Source organism: Amblyomma maculatum, chromosome 1, assembly GCF_055883805.1.
Source record: "Amblyomma maculatum isolate TAMU_Amacu chromosome 1, ASM5588380v1, whole genome shotgun sequence".
NCBI classification, from domain to species: Eukaryota; Metazoa; Arthropoda; class Arachnida; order Ixodida; family Ixodidae; genus Amblyomma; species Amblyomma maculatum.
Window position 1 is genome coordinate 422,556,593 of NC_139344.1, and position 15,296 is coordinate 422,571,888.

The 15,296-nt window shown below is 41.3% G+C and overlaps 1 protein-coding gene across 11 annotated transcripts in view; it reads left to right on the forward strand.

The window, feature by feature from the left end:
* The window catches only part of Ask1 (apoptotic signal-regulating kinase 1), a 177,056-nt gene extending 163,509 nt beyond the window's left edge, over positions 1 to 13,547 (forward strand). For all 11 annotated transcript variants that reach the window (XM_084598099.1, XM_084598108.1, XM_084598103.1 and 8 more), the window contains one exon: positions 779 to 13,547. In XM_084598099.1, coding sequence (XP_084454225.1) covers positions 779 to 839 — 61 coding nt within the window. In that variant the 3' untranslated portion in view covers positions 840 to 13,547. The remainder of the gene's footprint in view (positions 1 to 778) is intronic.
* Positions 13,548 to 15,296: the final 1,749 nt, after the last annotated feature.

A 15,296-nucleotide genomic window follows, 5' to 3' on the forward strand; every position in this document is an offset into this window, starting at 1 on the left:
GGGGGGGGGGGGCCCCCATCTCTAACTCTTGAGTAAATTTACTGATCCATCCTGATTTTCATTTTACTTTTAGTGCTCTTTCTGCGTGAGTGTGCCATTAAATAAAGTGTTTTTACTGTGATTAATTCTTGTAGTTCCCAGGGATTACATGATGCTGGTCTTGTGTATCCAATATTGTTCATAGCTGAAGTTTACATTACACAGTTCTCATATTGCAACACATTGTACACATCAGCAGAGCTCCTGATGCTCTTCAGTTGCCTTTTAGTTGCTACATTTTGCTTGATATTTGGGCCAGATAAAATAAACAGGCTGTGTCAGCTCAAGCTTGTAAACAAGGTTTCGTGCCAAATGTCGTGATTGTTCACCGAAGCAAGTTGTACTGTGTTGTATTGTGCTTGTGTTGATACTGCCATCCTGTTTCGGGATTTCAGCAGGGTATGGAAGAACACACATACGGAAGCATAATGGCAAATGCATAGACTAATCTCACAGATTGAAATAAGGCATACATGTGCATGTACTCCTAGCTTGTGCTGAATCATGTCGTATGAGAATGAATGCACGATGCAGTACGTTAGGCCCTCACTTCAATCTCCCTTTAGTTTGAATACCGTGTTAATACGACACTGAACTGTCAAGTACAACTCTGGCCGAGAAAGTTTGTCTGTATGGAATAAACCTTTAATGTTGTTGTTTCTTGGTTTCAGTGAAGTCAAGGCTGCTGGCATTACGTTAAAGCATGTGTCGTTTCTTTTTCTCGTAAACACTATCACAGACTAGGACCTGAGCTCCGCATCTGGAAAGCGATTCAGCAGCACCGGGATGGCTTGTCCTGAGGCACGAGGGAGGAAAGCATGACTTGTACACAAAAAGAGGGCAGCACGGCCGCATCAACGTAACAGCTCAAGGGAGCTGCTTCATTGCTGCTGCACACCTGCCAGTGGCTGCCTTCGCATACAAAGGCTATGAAGTCGTGCATTGGCAGCAGCTGCTTCCCAACAAATGAGCAGGGCAACGTTTGCAAAGTGTGATGTAGGCATGCCTTGAACACATCATGAAGCATGAGGCCTCTGAGAGCTAGGGTAAGAGGAGCAAGAAAAAGACTAGACCAGCCATCGCTGCTTGTATGGTCTGCCCAGAAAGGGTGCTGAATTGAACCAAGAGTGCAGTCTCTTTCTCTCTGGCTTAACAAACCATGTTCTAATTTCTGGCCTGCACTGTGTGCTTGCTGTACATACTGTGGTTTGTCAAGGTCTAAAAAGACCACCCCACCTCCCCTTCCAATTCAAACGCACACTTTAGTTTCATATTTGAAAGAATGAAGTTCAGAAGCCTGGAGTAACGTTCATATCTGCTTCCATTCTACAGTGGAACTTTGATGATGCAAGTGCCACAGGGCGACAGGAAATATTTGTATCATCCTCAATTGCTATCGTTCAAATGATATGAAATCTATGGAACACGTACTGTCGCAGACTTGTTCATAGCTCACGGGATTTATATACAGCCGAGCACCACCGTTCACTGCTCATTGTGCTTAGCACGCGATCAACGATCGCAACATCAGTGATGTGCGTGGAGTCACGGTTCGCACATTTTTGTAATTCCTAATGATACACGAGTGTTCATGACAGGTAACATTATGCACATCGTACACAGTGCACTCCTGCCAGGGAATTTTACTAATTCATATCACCCTAAAACCATCCCATCTCATATGACTTTTGGGATTATAACAGATTTGCAAGTAGACGTGATCATATCATTGAAATTCTGCTGTACTGCTTGTTACTCCATCGACGGCTCTTTGCCGTCAACACTCTTGTCATCATCCATCCTCTTGCAGCCTTTGTGCCACCCATTCATTCTGAGGGCCAACTCCAGCATTTTCTTCTTCTTGCCTGCACCCATTTTTCGGAAGTTTTCAAGGCAGGTTTTTTGAATCCTCCTATAATCCTTTGCGAGACATTTCACTGCAGAACAGCATTTTATTTCATCGCAGAGGAGTTTTCAAAGTGGTCATTTCATGCGCTTAGTCGGGGCAATCTGTGTGTACGTGTGTGACAACATGAGTTGCACTCCCATCAATATTCACTCTGCATTCGGTGAAGGAAAACATTTCGAACTTGTTTTTGGTCATTTTGGACAAAAGTGCATCGGAGACACTTCAGCTACACTGTTAAGAGTAAAATGCGATGGCGGTTATGGATTCCATTCGCATAGCATACGCAATGCTCATGCAGAGACTTGCTTCTCGTCGTACCCATCTTCGCCTCACCCAACGACATGCTTCTCCCCTTTTTTTTTTCCCCCAGCATTATTCTCTGGCGGCCTCCGCGAGCAGTGGAAACGTTCCGCTCTTCTCTGTGATGGGTGCGTAAGCGTTTGGCAGTTTTAATTTTATTTCGAGCACCTGTGGGTGGTTATGCAGTGGGCTCTGCTGGTCTTAAAGCGGATGACTTAATGCATCATAGTGTTCCTCACACTGTAATCTATGTTTGCCTTTTTCGCATAATTTTCTGCATGCTCATAATTGCTCATGAATGCACGGGTACATGACTCTAAGAGAAATCACCAGGTAAAAGACTACAGCGCATTCATTAAGTCTACCTCCATTCAGCTCGAACCAGCGATCTAGCATGACCTGAGGCCAGGCAGCATGCCAGTTTCACAAACTTTCTGGGTTCGAATTCCTTCAGCTCAGTTACTTTCCTTTGATTACAGGAGACACCCTGAGAATTTTGGCATCAGTCGGAAAGAACATTCTTAGACATGTTCCTAAATTTGATTAAAGATAAACCTCTATGTAATGAACCTCCACGTAGCGAATTCTTCGATACAGTCGACAACTGATTGTTCGGACTCTCTAGGGACCATGAAAACGTCCAAAAATTCATGCAGTCTGAAATATCACATTTTATACCTCTATGTAACGAACCTCCACGTAGCGACCAATTTTTTGGACTCTCTAGGGACTGCGAAAACGTTCGAAAAATCAGGTTTTATAGAAAAAATCACTTTGCATAAATTTTTGATTGCCACCAAAGTGGTGGAAGCGGTCAGTCGCCCAGTTTGATGCTTGATGTTCTCGCCGCACAGTGTTTACACAGACAACAAGCATTCAGTGGCTGTACTGCTGTCAGCGCCTTATGGGCAAACATGCTGGCTTAGACGAAGTCCAGACGCGAAAGCGGACCTGTGGCCATGTTAAATGAGCCGCCGCATTTTGAGTATGCTATACCGCATAGCCATTATCTGTCTCATCCTCGAAATGCGGAGGAGTCGTGTTTGCAGCTACTACTTCGCACCGTGTAAAGGACCTCGTATTTCTAGCTTAAAATCTGCTTTATATGATCCCATTTTCGACCCCTTTGAAGCGTGGATTAATGACGTCTCACAATACTTTATATGGAGGCTTTGGTATTGACAGTGATGCTGCGGCAAATGCAAATGAAGTTCGAAAAATCGAGCAGTCAGTCGTGATTTGTTCAAAATTTCGGGCGCTGATATACATTAGTTGTATGAAGCATGTCACGGTGCCGCAAAATTCTGCCTAATTGAGCATGTCTGAAAAATCGGATTTTTGAATTTTCGGTTGTCGACTGTATTCCCTAATGCTGCTCCCCGTGTATTTGAAATCTCCATGTGACAAACATGTTGTGGCAGTTGACCTTGATATAGCGAAATCATGTGCGTCGACTATATCTTAGCTACTACTCTATTACTGGAAATTTGGTAAAAACCTGGAAGTTTCATGACAGTGAAATACAAACTGATGTGAGAGGAATGTCTTTAATCACAACGAGCAACCACAGTTGATACATCGCACCGTACTTCAGCGCTGACGACGCATCTACGGGGGCAAATGCAGCAATCTTCATTGCTTTCGCTTTTGGAACATGGCACTACATAGTTTGTGCTCAAAATCAACGAAAAATAGTCGGACGAAGAAAGACACGGGGCAAGCAGTGTGCACCCATCACCACCACGCGGTTGCTTGCTAGCTCTTGTGCATTGACTAGTGGGAACAGTGGAAAGGGCTGGTGACGTGGGGCAAGGGTTGGTTTCCTGGGACAACAGTAGCGAGTGAGCGGGAACGTGTGTGAAAATGCAGGTGCGACCATGTGCGCTCTCCTCCCTCTATTAGACACCTTGTACCAGCTGCGGTGGAGGTAGGCGCTGCTGCTGCTGCAGTCTGCCCGCTGGTACTGCGCCCTCAGTGTGATTGCGAAATGCTTCACCATTTCCATAACTTTAGGTAATTATCATTTGCTGTAAGTACTTTGAAGGATGATTTCCCTTACATTCAGTTCTTAATTTGGTTTCCGTCCTGCATTGTCCTTTAGAGTCTTCACGCAAAAACTACATACTATTACAAAAACCTGGATATAATTAAAATTTGTGGGCATTTTGCAATTTCTTTAAAACCTGGTTTAACTGTAATTGTTTTCTTCCCTGTGGCGTGAGATCCTTAACGCTGTCGCATCAGTGACACTGAAAACTGTCATTTACAGTTGCCAGTTTAACAGCCCAGTGTGCACACGAGGAGTTTTGTGACAATGTCCGAGACAACCTTTGGTCTGTTGTGACATACTTTGGTCAAAACCCGGATGTGGTTTTCTGTTCTACAATGCTGTTTTCTAGTTGTTTTTGTCCCTTCTTTTTAAAAAAAAATCTGCTTACTGAAACTAAGACAGTGACGCTGTAACACGGCGCATTGTATCTGCTGCGTCACTCGTTGCTATAGTAGGCGTTCTCACTTCAGTTCGTGTTTTAGCGTCCTGAAGCTGGCGGGGTTCTGGCAAATTTCCCCTAACTCTGCACTAGCTAAGAGACAGTCGGCACCTCGAGTTCATTATATCAAGGTCAACTGCCGCGACATGTTCGTTACATGGAGTTCTAAAATAAATTCACTTCAATGGGGGCGGCGTTGGGAAATTGAAAAACTTCGCAATATCGAGGAATTCGCTGCATGGAAGTTCGATACATAGAGGTTTAACTGTATATATCCTACTGAAAAATCCAGTATAAATTTTATGCAGGATTCGTGTGCCAGTTTCTTGTACAGGAAAGAGCTGCATGAAATCGGTTAGAGCTGCCATTTTGCTGCTGAATAAAATCTCTTTAATCTGACCTTCAGGGGACTAGAAAAAAATTCCAAACCGAAAGCTCGAATTGTAAAATGGTCCTGAAAAAACTACCAAAAACTGTTTGCATCACAGTAATTTTATCTGATTAATGCCTGCACTATGGTTGTCTGCATTTGTGATGAAACCCAAGTGAGAACGACGTTTTTTTCACTGTTCTGTCATGTGGTTTGCTTTGCACACGCGGTCGGGAAGGTCACCTTCACGAAATGGCCTCGTCGCGTTTTGAGAATGCTTCGTGCCGTGAAGCATCGAGGTGAAGCGTGCAGTTGAATTACAACATTTTCGGAATTCTATAATTTTAGAATATTCAAAAATTTTGAATGTCAGGTTTTGATTAAGAATTGAATAACAAACATATTCGATTCATATTGGAAATTTCGAATATTCACACATTCCTACTGTTTTCCATTCGCAAAATTCCATATCTTTCACTGCCAATCTCATTTCTGCCCTCGGAATTTGTGATAAATGTTTTTCTGGTTATTGAAAAGCTGCATTGTCATAGAATTGAGGAAAGCCTTGCTGGTTTCCTTGCTGTAGCTTTTTTCCCGAGTAGCAGTATAGCTACTCAGTGTAGCACCTACCCCGCATACCGTGCAGGCTGTCTACACAGCACAAAATATCACTATTTAAGTGACGTTGTGTACCAGTTATCCTGAACGGCTGCACAGACCTTGTTTGCTGTGTACCGCATTATGTCTTTAAGAAGCCGTACCGAATTATCTGTCCTTAAGAAGCCCATAGCAAGACATCACTAGGAAGCAACATATAGCAGTAATGCGAGTTCTGCTAGTTTCAAACATAAGAGCATTTATGGCTACTGGAGTCTGCATCAGTGCAGTCATAAACAGTAGAACCAAAAGATGGTTCTGGCACATTTGAACAGCATAGGAAATGAAGGGCTTTTGCTGTACGAGGGAAGTGCGATATCTGTGCACAAGCCTCATAACATGTTCACAAACACACAGCTGGTCAAAACCCTCTGTGGTTTTCTTTTTCTCTGACCCACGGAACAGCTCTATAATGCCCATTGAGTCGGTGGGCATGAAATATGATGGAGATGGCCCGTTTCCGCGCTGCTGACCATTGCAGGCAGCATCATATGCAGTGTGTGTTACAAAAAACACGGTAGGGAAAGCTTGAATGGAATAAATGAAGATTTCCTGCCTTATGTCAAATTGTAGACATCAAAAAAAGTCTATTCAAAGGTTTAATTTTATTCTCAATTCCGGAGGTTCACTACCAAGTGGTGCATTGCCAGCCCACCATCATTGTGGTTGGAGGTTATGAGAGACTGTGCGGTTTCCTTCAGGTTACTTCAAACAGCTGTCCGTCAAAAGTTGCATTTAATAAAATATGTGCCTTTTGGACTCCATGGGCTTCTGTTAGGCATAACTTGCCCAGTTTCCTGTACTTAGTGCTTGCTTCCCAATGACCTTTGGAATTCACCTCTTTTAGTCTGCTCAGTCAGACATATTTTACACACCTTCGAGGTCAAAGTGTTCTGCTCTTATACTTTCTGCTTTATGAACGTCGCCAACCATTCTTTGCAGAATAGCTGCTCTTTTTGTATTGTGCATTGTGCAGATCAGGAGAGGGAGGGGAGGGGGGATTCGAAACATTTATTTTGATGTCAAGGAAAACACCTTTGTCTTCAAAGCCAGAGTAGGCGAGGTGCCTTCCTGTGTTTTATAACGCAGTCTATAGATATTGTTGAGACTTCCTGAGGCATAAAGTTTGGAAATTTTTATAAACAGGGAGTGTGTGGAGTGGCACTTAGTCAGGCACCCCTGCTTTGAATGCTTGTAATTTAGGAATAAAAATTTAGTTTCAGTTGAACTCTTTTCACTTGCATCAAACCGCTTGGTGGTCTTTAAGACTTTGTGGCCTGTGCTCATTTGTTGGTAGGCAGTTGCTGTTCTGCATGTCTTCTCTGGTGTTTGCGAGATAGTTCTCATTGCCTCTAAAGGATAGTGTTGCTCAGTGCCCGGGCAAAGTTTGTCACAAAGATCTCTTATTGTGGAACATTATGTATCAAATGCTTTCGAGATAAGAAGCACGTGTAAAGGCAGAATCCCCTGCCGCCAAATTATGTGCAGCGTCACGGTTGTGCATGTGGCAAGGTGTATTGCAATCGTGCAGGAGAAAGAGCATACGAGCAATGCAATTGTTGTTAGTCCTTTAGTTCTTCTAGACAATGGCTGAAACTTCTGTATGATGCGTAAACTGTTCTGTTTGCTTATAAGCCTTACATTATTTTTTTGGGCCGCCATGAATTCTGCAAAGTGTGCACTGTTGTGAAGGAATACTAGGCATTGCTTTATCTCCATTGCCCTTCTGGACTAATGTTTGAATACGGTCCATGTGCCTTCTTTTTTAGCTTGCTCCTAGGCGGGGATAGATAGCCCATCTGTTTCTTTGTTCTTGAGCCTCATTTTGCCATTTCACTATCCCTGTCACTCTAATCAAAGTACATCTAAAGAACGGCAGGCTGTATGCTTGCCTTTAAACCAGCTTGATGTCTGTTACTTATCAGCTCCCATGAGTGCAAATCCCAGCCAAATACAAACAGTACAGCTAGTCTGTTGGGATAACTGGTACAAAATGTGCCATTTTAGGTGGGACACTGTGGATGTTTCATGCATATTCATCCACAGAAGTGTGAATGGTGCTTTTTGTATAGTACTTGGCTGGCAATCTTGGAATGTTGGTGTTGTAAAGCCAGGCCGGAATGAAACACGAGCACACCTATGCTGTGCATTTCTTCTTTGCAATGACATATTCAATTGCAGCCAGTTCATGATTATTATGTACCTGAGTAAACATTTACCCAGAAGCATAAATATAAGCTTGAGTGTACACTGAAGGTGTATTTTGTTTTGCTCACAGGCGTTGTTCGTCTTTCGTTCAGGCCTGAGTATGTATGTGCCAACTCGCGCAGACCTTGTTAAGTTTTAGTGTTGCTTGTGTACTATATTGTGTTGAAAACATGCATGTCATGTTTTCATGACAGCTGGTTTGTTTTAGGAGAAAAAGAAACAATAGATGTGCTTGTTTATAGTGCGTCTAGATAGGTAGCAGTTGATTGTGCAGTCTTGTTTAAGCACCCCTGATGTAGATAATGGAAAGAAATTTCCATTCAGCGGTCAAAAACACGACTTCTATACTATTCGTGAAGTGGAAATCGAAAATCGTTCATCCAACTCTTCCGTATATATCTGTTACTGTCAGTGCGCAACATTGAAAAATTTTGATATCAGCTTTCTGTTTCAGGCCTTTTGCTTTTTCAGTTTGGGCACGTGCACTGAAAGCCGCATTTTCTTTTTATTTTTATTATTATTGAATTTTAGAATGATTACTGTGCACAGTTAAAACATGCGGCGTAGAGGTATTGCGTCTTTGCAAAGTCTCCCAGTGACAGCATCCTTAATGTGTATTATAGCATGTGCAGGCATAATCTTTGCAAAAATATGATGTGTGCTTCTCAGCCTCTTTAGAGGAGCTCTCAATGCAGCCCCGGTGACCGCAGTTGTCAAAAGGTAAAAACAAGGGTTCTCCTTACCTTACACAGGTGCCATAATTGGTCAGATTCACGGCTAAGAAACAAAAACCTGTTGACTGGACTTTTGGCAAAAGCAGTGCATCATACGGCATCTCACACTCCTAAAGAGTGTCAAACTTTGCGCTTTTTGTTGTGGAACAAGCTGGTTGGAAGCATTAGCTAAAATTTTCATTTTACCATCATATTGTTTCTGGCATTAGGCAAAAATTTTCTTTTATTTATGGTAGTTTTAACTAAAGATTTCCTGATTTGCAGTAGAATCAAAAAGCAAACACCAGACTTAATAGAGCTTTGCAGTGCTGTCCACATATATTATCAGATAAAGGATTGAGGTTTTATGTTTGCAGTGTACGTACAGATGCAAATGCAATGCATGCAGATCCCTAGTGCAAGAAACGCAAATTTATCACTAGTTGTGAAACCAGATTAGGAAGCAGGAGCCAGTATACTATTTTTCCTCTACTTACTGCAGCAATGGTTATGTGCCGAGCTGTGCACAGGGTGTCTTGCATAAATTGAGCCACAGTTCCTAAAAAAGGAGCTTATTTTGCTAAACGGTTTTAAACTCTATTGTTAGTAATTGTGAAGTGTGTGCATGAGTACGTTTAATGCTTAGCTGAATGACTACATAATTTTGTATTATGGTGAAGATTCCATGTGCAGGTATGTGTGTGAAATTTTGGAGTTGAGGAAGTCAAAAAATGTCGAGGCTGCGTCTTTTGTTAAAAAGCGCTTTGTACTTTTTATCGCACTGTTTTACACAATATGCTTGTGTGCATTGAAAATCCCATACCTTTCGGTGCACATTCAGTGTTTATCATTCTGTCAGTGTCTATGTTGCTGCTTGACACTCCATATTACACTGGGAACTGTTAAGCTACTTTGTATTTCCTTGGCACCCCTGCGATGTTAACTTAGGAGGTTTAAGTTAAGTAGCATGATTCGGTAATTACCTATTTACTCCGATCCTAAGCACCCCCTTTTTTTGTCCCCCCCCCCCCCCCCCCTGCTTCCGATATTTTTGCATTGATATCTCGACGAGACGGGCGTCCAGAAATAACCATTTATTTGGCAAACAAACTTTGCAAACCTTGAAGTTCCAGCAGTCGAATGCTGCTAATTCCATGTCTACATGACAACACGCTGACTGAGTAATTGGGGTCGCTTTCGGTTGGCTTTTGCCATCCTGCTTTGCCAGTTGCTTTTAGTATCGGAACACAGCAACATAGGAAGTGGAGATTGCACTGCGGACACCACACCATCTTGGGTCTCCAACAGCTTCGGCTCGTAAAAATAAAAATGTGCTTAAAATCCCCAAAATATGGTAGGTAATCTCATTAGGCTGACCTTTAAAGGCACTTCTCCAAGCACTTAATGAGTGGAAAGATTTTTAATTCTATTGTTGTGAAATGAACCCATCTACAGCCTTCTGTGGGGCCTTTGAAAGAGTAGGGGATTGCACTGAACTCCTCTTTCTTCTCTCTTCACACTTATGGTTTTCTTCTCTTCTGCACTTATGATTTTTGAAAGGTGTTAAGTTCTTCTGCATACTGAAACAAGGCTGAGGATGTGCTTTCGGTGGGGGAGAAGTTCAAAGCAGTAATAACAAAATGTTGAGCTTAAATTATAGAATCAGATGCATTAAATAATCTTTGTGCAAGTATTCGCAGTAGTAGTAGTAGTAGATTAAAAAAAAAATTTTTGAAGTGAAGCTTTTGCAATTGATTTTTATTTCCTTAGAGACCTTCCCTCCCCTTTTCTCAGAAAAAGCTCATAACACAGCTTTGAAACTAGCATTGCGATGTTCCATCAGTAGAACCACAATTGCAAGCCTACACAAAAAAGGACATTTTTTCATTTTCTACATTTCCTTCATTTTCATTGAGTCAATTCACTCAAGATGAAGGAAATGCTGTAACTTTACAGTTCTAGTTTCACTAGCACAAATATGTCTTTCAGCATACTAATTTCAACTCAGTGTTACAAGCCAGTCCTTAGGAATGGGAAAATGTTTAAAGAAAATAAAAATATATCATGAAATTTTGCTTTTGCAAATTTTATATAACTGCTACGTCTGCACATCATTAATGCCAAGTTTCATCAGTGTAGCCCCGATTGTGCAGAGTATTTTACTGTTGCTGCTTCTCCAGAAGTGTCAACCCCCTCCCTCCCTCTTTAACAGCTCTTTTAATATTGTTGCTTGTTTAGATGCTGAATGACTTCCTCATTTTAGTTTTGGCACAAAGCTGAATGCCTTCTGTCTTGCGAACGCTGTACAAAGCCAACTCTTCAGGGCGCACAGACAGCCTCAAAACCCCCGTGGCAAAAGTGGTAGGAAATAGACCATTTGGTCCTAGCCTTTTTTGTTTGTTTGTTTCTCAGCCGCTTTATATGCCATCTTAGTTACTTTTTCTCTTTTTATCTTTTTTAATTTTTTTTTTCTTAACGTTGCTGCATCTGGACAGAGCCATGTAGCAGTGTGCCTGTTTTTCACGTCTGTGCCCTTCAAAGCAAAGTACAAAAAAAAACAAAAAAAGTGTCATGTGTTTCAACTTGTGGCAACCTTGGCATCATCATTTCACACTTGCTTTTTCTGTTTTTCGTGTACATTTTTGTTTGCGAGTGTCTCTGTATGAATGGGTATTAGTGTGTGCGTCTGTTATGAAAACAAATTTGTACATAGTAGGAAAAAGTCATTTTTGTAGCCATTTTCCTTAGTTCCATTGTGATGTCATGATTCCCTCGCCCACTTCCCATGATGTTGACAAGAGGCTGCTATACTATTACAGACCTTGTTATGAAAGCCAAGTATTTTTGCGAGCCATCTGGCTGCTAGGCCTGTTGTCTTCACGTCTTGTTTTTCATGTTGACTTTTCATGTGGTGACACATTGTGTGCAGAAAAGAAACGTGTGTGTGTGTGTGTATATACTACATCTTTGTTTGTTAGCTGAGCAGTCTTGTGGGCGCAAGTCGTGGTAGATCTGGGTGTAGATGGACTTGCAATTCATGGGACCTTGCAAAAGCGAGTGACGCAGTAAACGGTATTTCGTATGAATAATGATAGATACGGAACTGCCTGCGTTGGAAACCAAGTAAACTCGCACACATTTCTGCATAACTGCAGACTGCATTGCCAAGCAAAATACACTGGTGCACAGATATCAAAAGGATGCCAATGTTGTTCTCTGTGGAGAAATCTAACCTCATTCTTGACAACACACAGTGTTGCCTGGTATACTGTAGAATGTTTTTTTTTTTAATGGCTACTAACTTCTTATGTTTACTTAAGGAAAGTCATTATCATGTTGAGACTGCCTCGCTGTCTTTTTCTAGGATTGGTGCAGAATGAAGGAGAGGCAGTCTTTTGGTTTTAGTAAGTTAGGCTCTAGTGTCAGTGTACAGCTGGCACATAAAGCATATGCACCAAGGAAAAGTTGCATTTGTTCACCATCCCGGTGCTCTCCGTTGGTATAGTAAAAGAAGTGTAGTTTTGTTGTCCTTACGAAAATTAAGCTTTTCATGACACGCATACTTTCATGATTTGTGAACTTCTCGTGCTGGATGTGCACTGCTGTAGTTTTGATGGAGGTTGAAAGCGTGACCATAAATCCTAAAGAAATGATAAGTACAAATAAAAGAATGTGCTGTTGTTTAACGAAAGGCATATAATGAGGAGGGTAGGAGTATTTGAAGAGCGCTGGAAGTTTCTCCACTTAGCCTTTTCGTGCTTATGTTATGTACGGGCCATGTCAAGATAACAGGTTTTCATTGCTTCAGTGGAAGCTAATTTGGTCTGTCTTTAATCTGTTTTCACATGTTAATCGTGTGTGAAAGTTGGAGTAGGCAAAACAATCTAGTTACTTTAGCAAACGTTGCAGTGGAAGGCAACAGAACAATATTTTTATAGAACACCATGATCACATTGCACATGATCAAACCGTACCTAACTTCGATTATGTCATATGCATAAACTTAGACAGCTCTATTGGAATCTGTTTGCTTCCTATTGCATCCTATTGCTGCCAGGGATGCATTTGTAGCTGAGAAGTCAAACTGTTCTTTTCTCTCTGGAACGAATGTTTTAATACTCCGAAGTTGAACCTTTTATGTAGAGTGACTTTGCACGCTTTTGTTATCGCAGTGTGATACAGTGCTCGTTGTTGGTTATGCGCAGCTTGTTATACCCCTGTGCAATACTGTTGACTAGTGTATAGCAGTGCCGAGTTTAGCATTTTTGGACACTCTTGTTACAAAGCTCCTAACTGATTGTTAACGAATTAATTTTCGATGGCACATTTCTTTTGCCATTGTTGAGGTTACTTCAAACTTGGATGCTTCTGCATGAAGTTCATGTTGACGAATCTTCGTGGAGGATTTGGAGTGCTTTTCATTTTGTATCATGTAGCAAAAAATTATAGATGAATAGAGACTGAGTTTGGTTTTTCTGTGGCTTGTCCGACACCTAACCACAAGTCTCGGAGGTGTTTCTACAGTAATGCCCTTGTGTAATCGAGAAAGAGTTTGTTAGTAATTGTCATTGTGTGGAAGGGAACTGAAAGGCAGTGCATAATATTGGCCAATATTAATATTGGAAAAGTGGGAGATTGAAAACTTGTTCAGCTAGAAGCCTTCAAGCATTTGTTTGAGACTGTCAAGACCTTTACAGTTGCTATGTACTAATAAACATCTGCAATGTTGTGCCGACCCAGCAGTTCCGCTGCTGGAATGTAGGAATGTTTGAACTGCTGTCCCTGTTTGTAAAGAGCTGTGGTTGCTTTTGAATTGTGCAAGGGCTCCTTGAAGCAATGGCAATAAAGGATGCATGTTATCACTGGTGTCTGCTCATTGTGAAAATTCACATCGTGTAGATAAGTGATGCATCTGTAAAATGAGTATGGATATCCCAGAATTGGTTTGGTTTGTGGTTTGGTTTGGCGAACACAAGCGCGCTGCCCCGGCTGCGGAGCTAGTTATGAGGGACGACGCGAAACGCAGGAACGGGCGCCGAAGAGCTGGACTCTAAAATACCAAACTGGACTTGTGTTTTTATGGTGGTGGCCTTCAAATTTTTAATTTGGAATGCTAAAATCAAAGGGAAAAAAGTTGATTAGGTAATGGTTTCATCACTGGGCTCTATTACGCACATCATAAGGTGCGCCTTGCTATAGAATCCATCTCCACAGGCTGCACCAACGTATTTCTGGAAGTGTTTAAAATAACGATATGTAAGCAGTTAAATAGCAATGCTAAAGGCACAGACAAAAAGTTCCGCTGCCTACTGAAGCATTAAGGTGAACATACTGCATAGGAAAAAATTGCAACACATTTAGCCAAGGTAGTCAAATGCAAAGCACATCCTGTTTCATTTTAAACAGTTATGGTTCGAGGCTTGGGTTTCAGCGTCGGGCTTCAGGTAAAGATAGGCAAAATCGGTGACCGGAGATCTTAGTGGTAACTCACTATAAAGATTTAAAATTCTGTCATGTGTTGTGTACACTATGTGTATTATGTTTATATTATGAATATTGTTACGTGGTGGCATGACAAGCGATGGAACACGGCGACACAACAGAAATAGAACGACGTGATGACATGACGAAGTCTGCTTTAATGGCCAGCGGACCTGGCGTGAGCGCTCTGCCCCGTGCCACTGCCCGCTGCGTCATCTTCGTAGCAATATAAACTACAAACATCACAGACATTAGAACTTGTTTAGGAGCATTACACACAGCTAATGTGGACCAAGATTTATTAGAAAATGAACTGTCAGAACTATGAAAGTTGAATGTTGGCTATCATGTGCAGTAGTGGCAGGATTGACCCTTCAAAATCCTTGAATATTCTTATTTAAACACTGATTTTCAAGGGCTCTTGAAACTTCTTAAATTTCGATTCACTTTTTAAGTGATGTCTTAAATAGTTCGTTCATCAGAAAAGCCATTGGTGTCATACTAGTAGTACTTGTTGGCAGCGCGTCAGAAAAAATTGACTGCATCAACAAATAATCATGCTAATTTGTGGTTGTAGTGATCGATGATTTATTGGTGTATGATAGGTATTGACAATTAATGAAATCATTGTAATTGATGAATTGGAGAAATATGAGGAACGATGTTCAAAGGTGTTAAAATACTCTGAATGAAAAAGCAATGCTTGATGATGCTAGTTAAGAAAATTTCGTGCAACTGATCAAAAATGAAATAAATGAAGAATTGGAAAAGAAGGGTTCAAGTGTCAAAATGCTTACTGTAATTATTAATGATGCTAATTAGTAAAATTTATTGTGTAATTAAATAATTGCAGTAATTGAACACTGGAAAAAGGAGCATTCAAAGGTGCTAAAATGCTTAGAATGGAAAGAAAATGATCACTGATGGTAAGTATCGCATAAAAATGACAATAAATAAAAATAAAGAATAAGGTGAGGAAACATCGCCCATGTGTGTGAATCACTACCACATCATACCTTTAATGCTAAAGTGTACCCCTAAATCTTAAATTGCTTGAATTGAGACTCTGCCAGTTTAGCCCTGGAAAGAAATGCCAAATAGAGACTACGAGTTTGCCTTAGGTGGAAAAC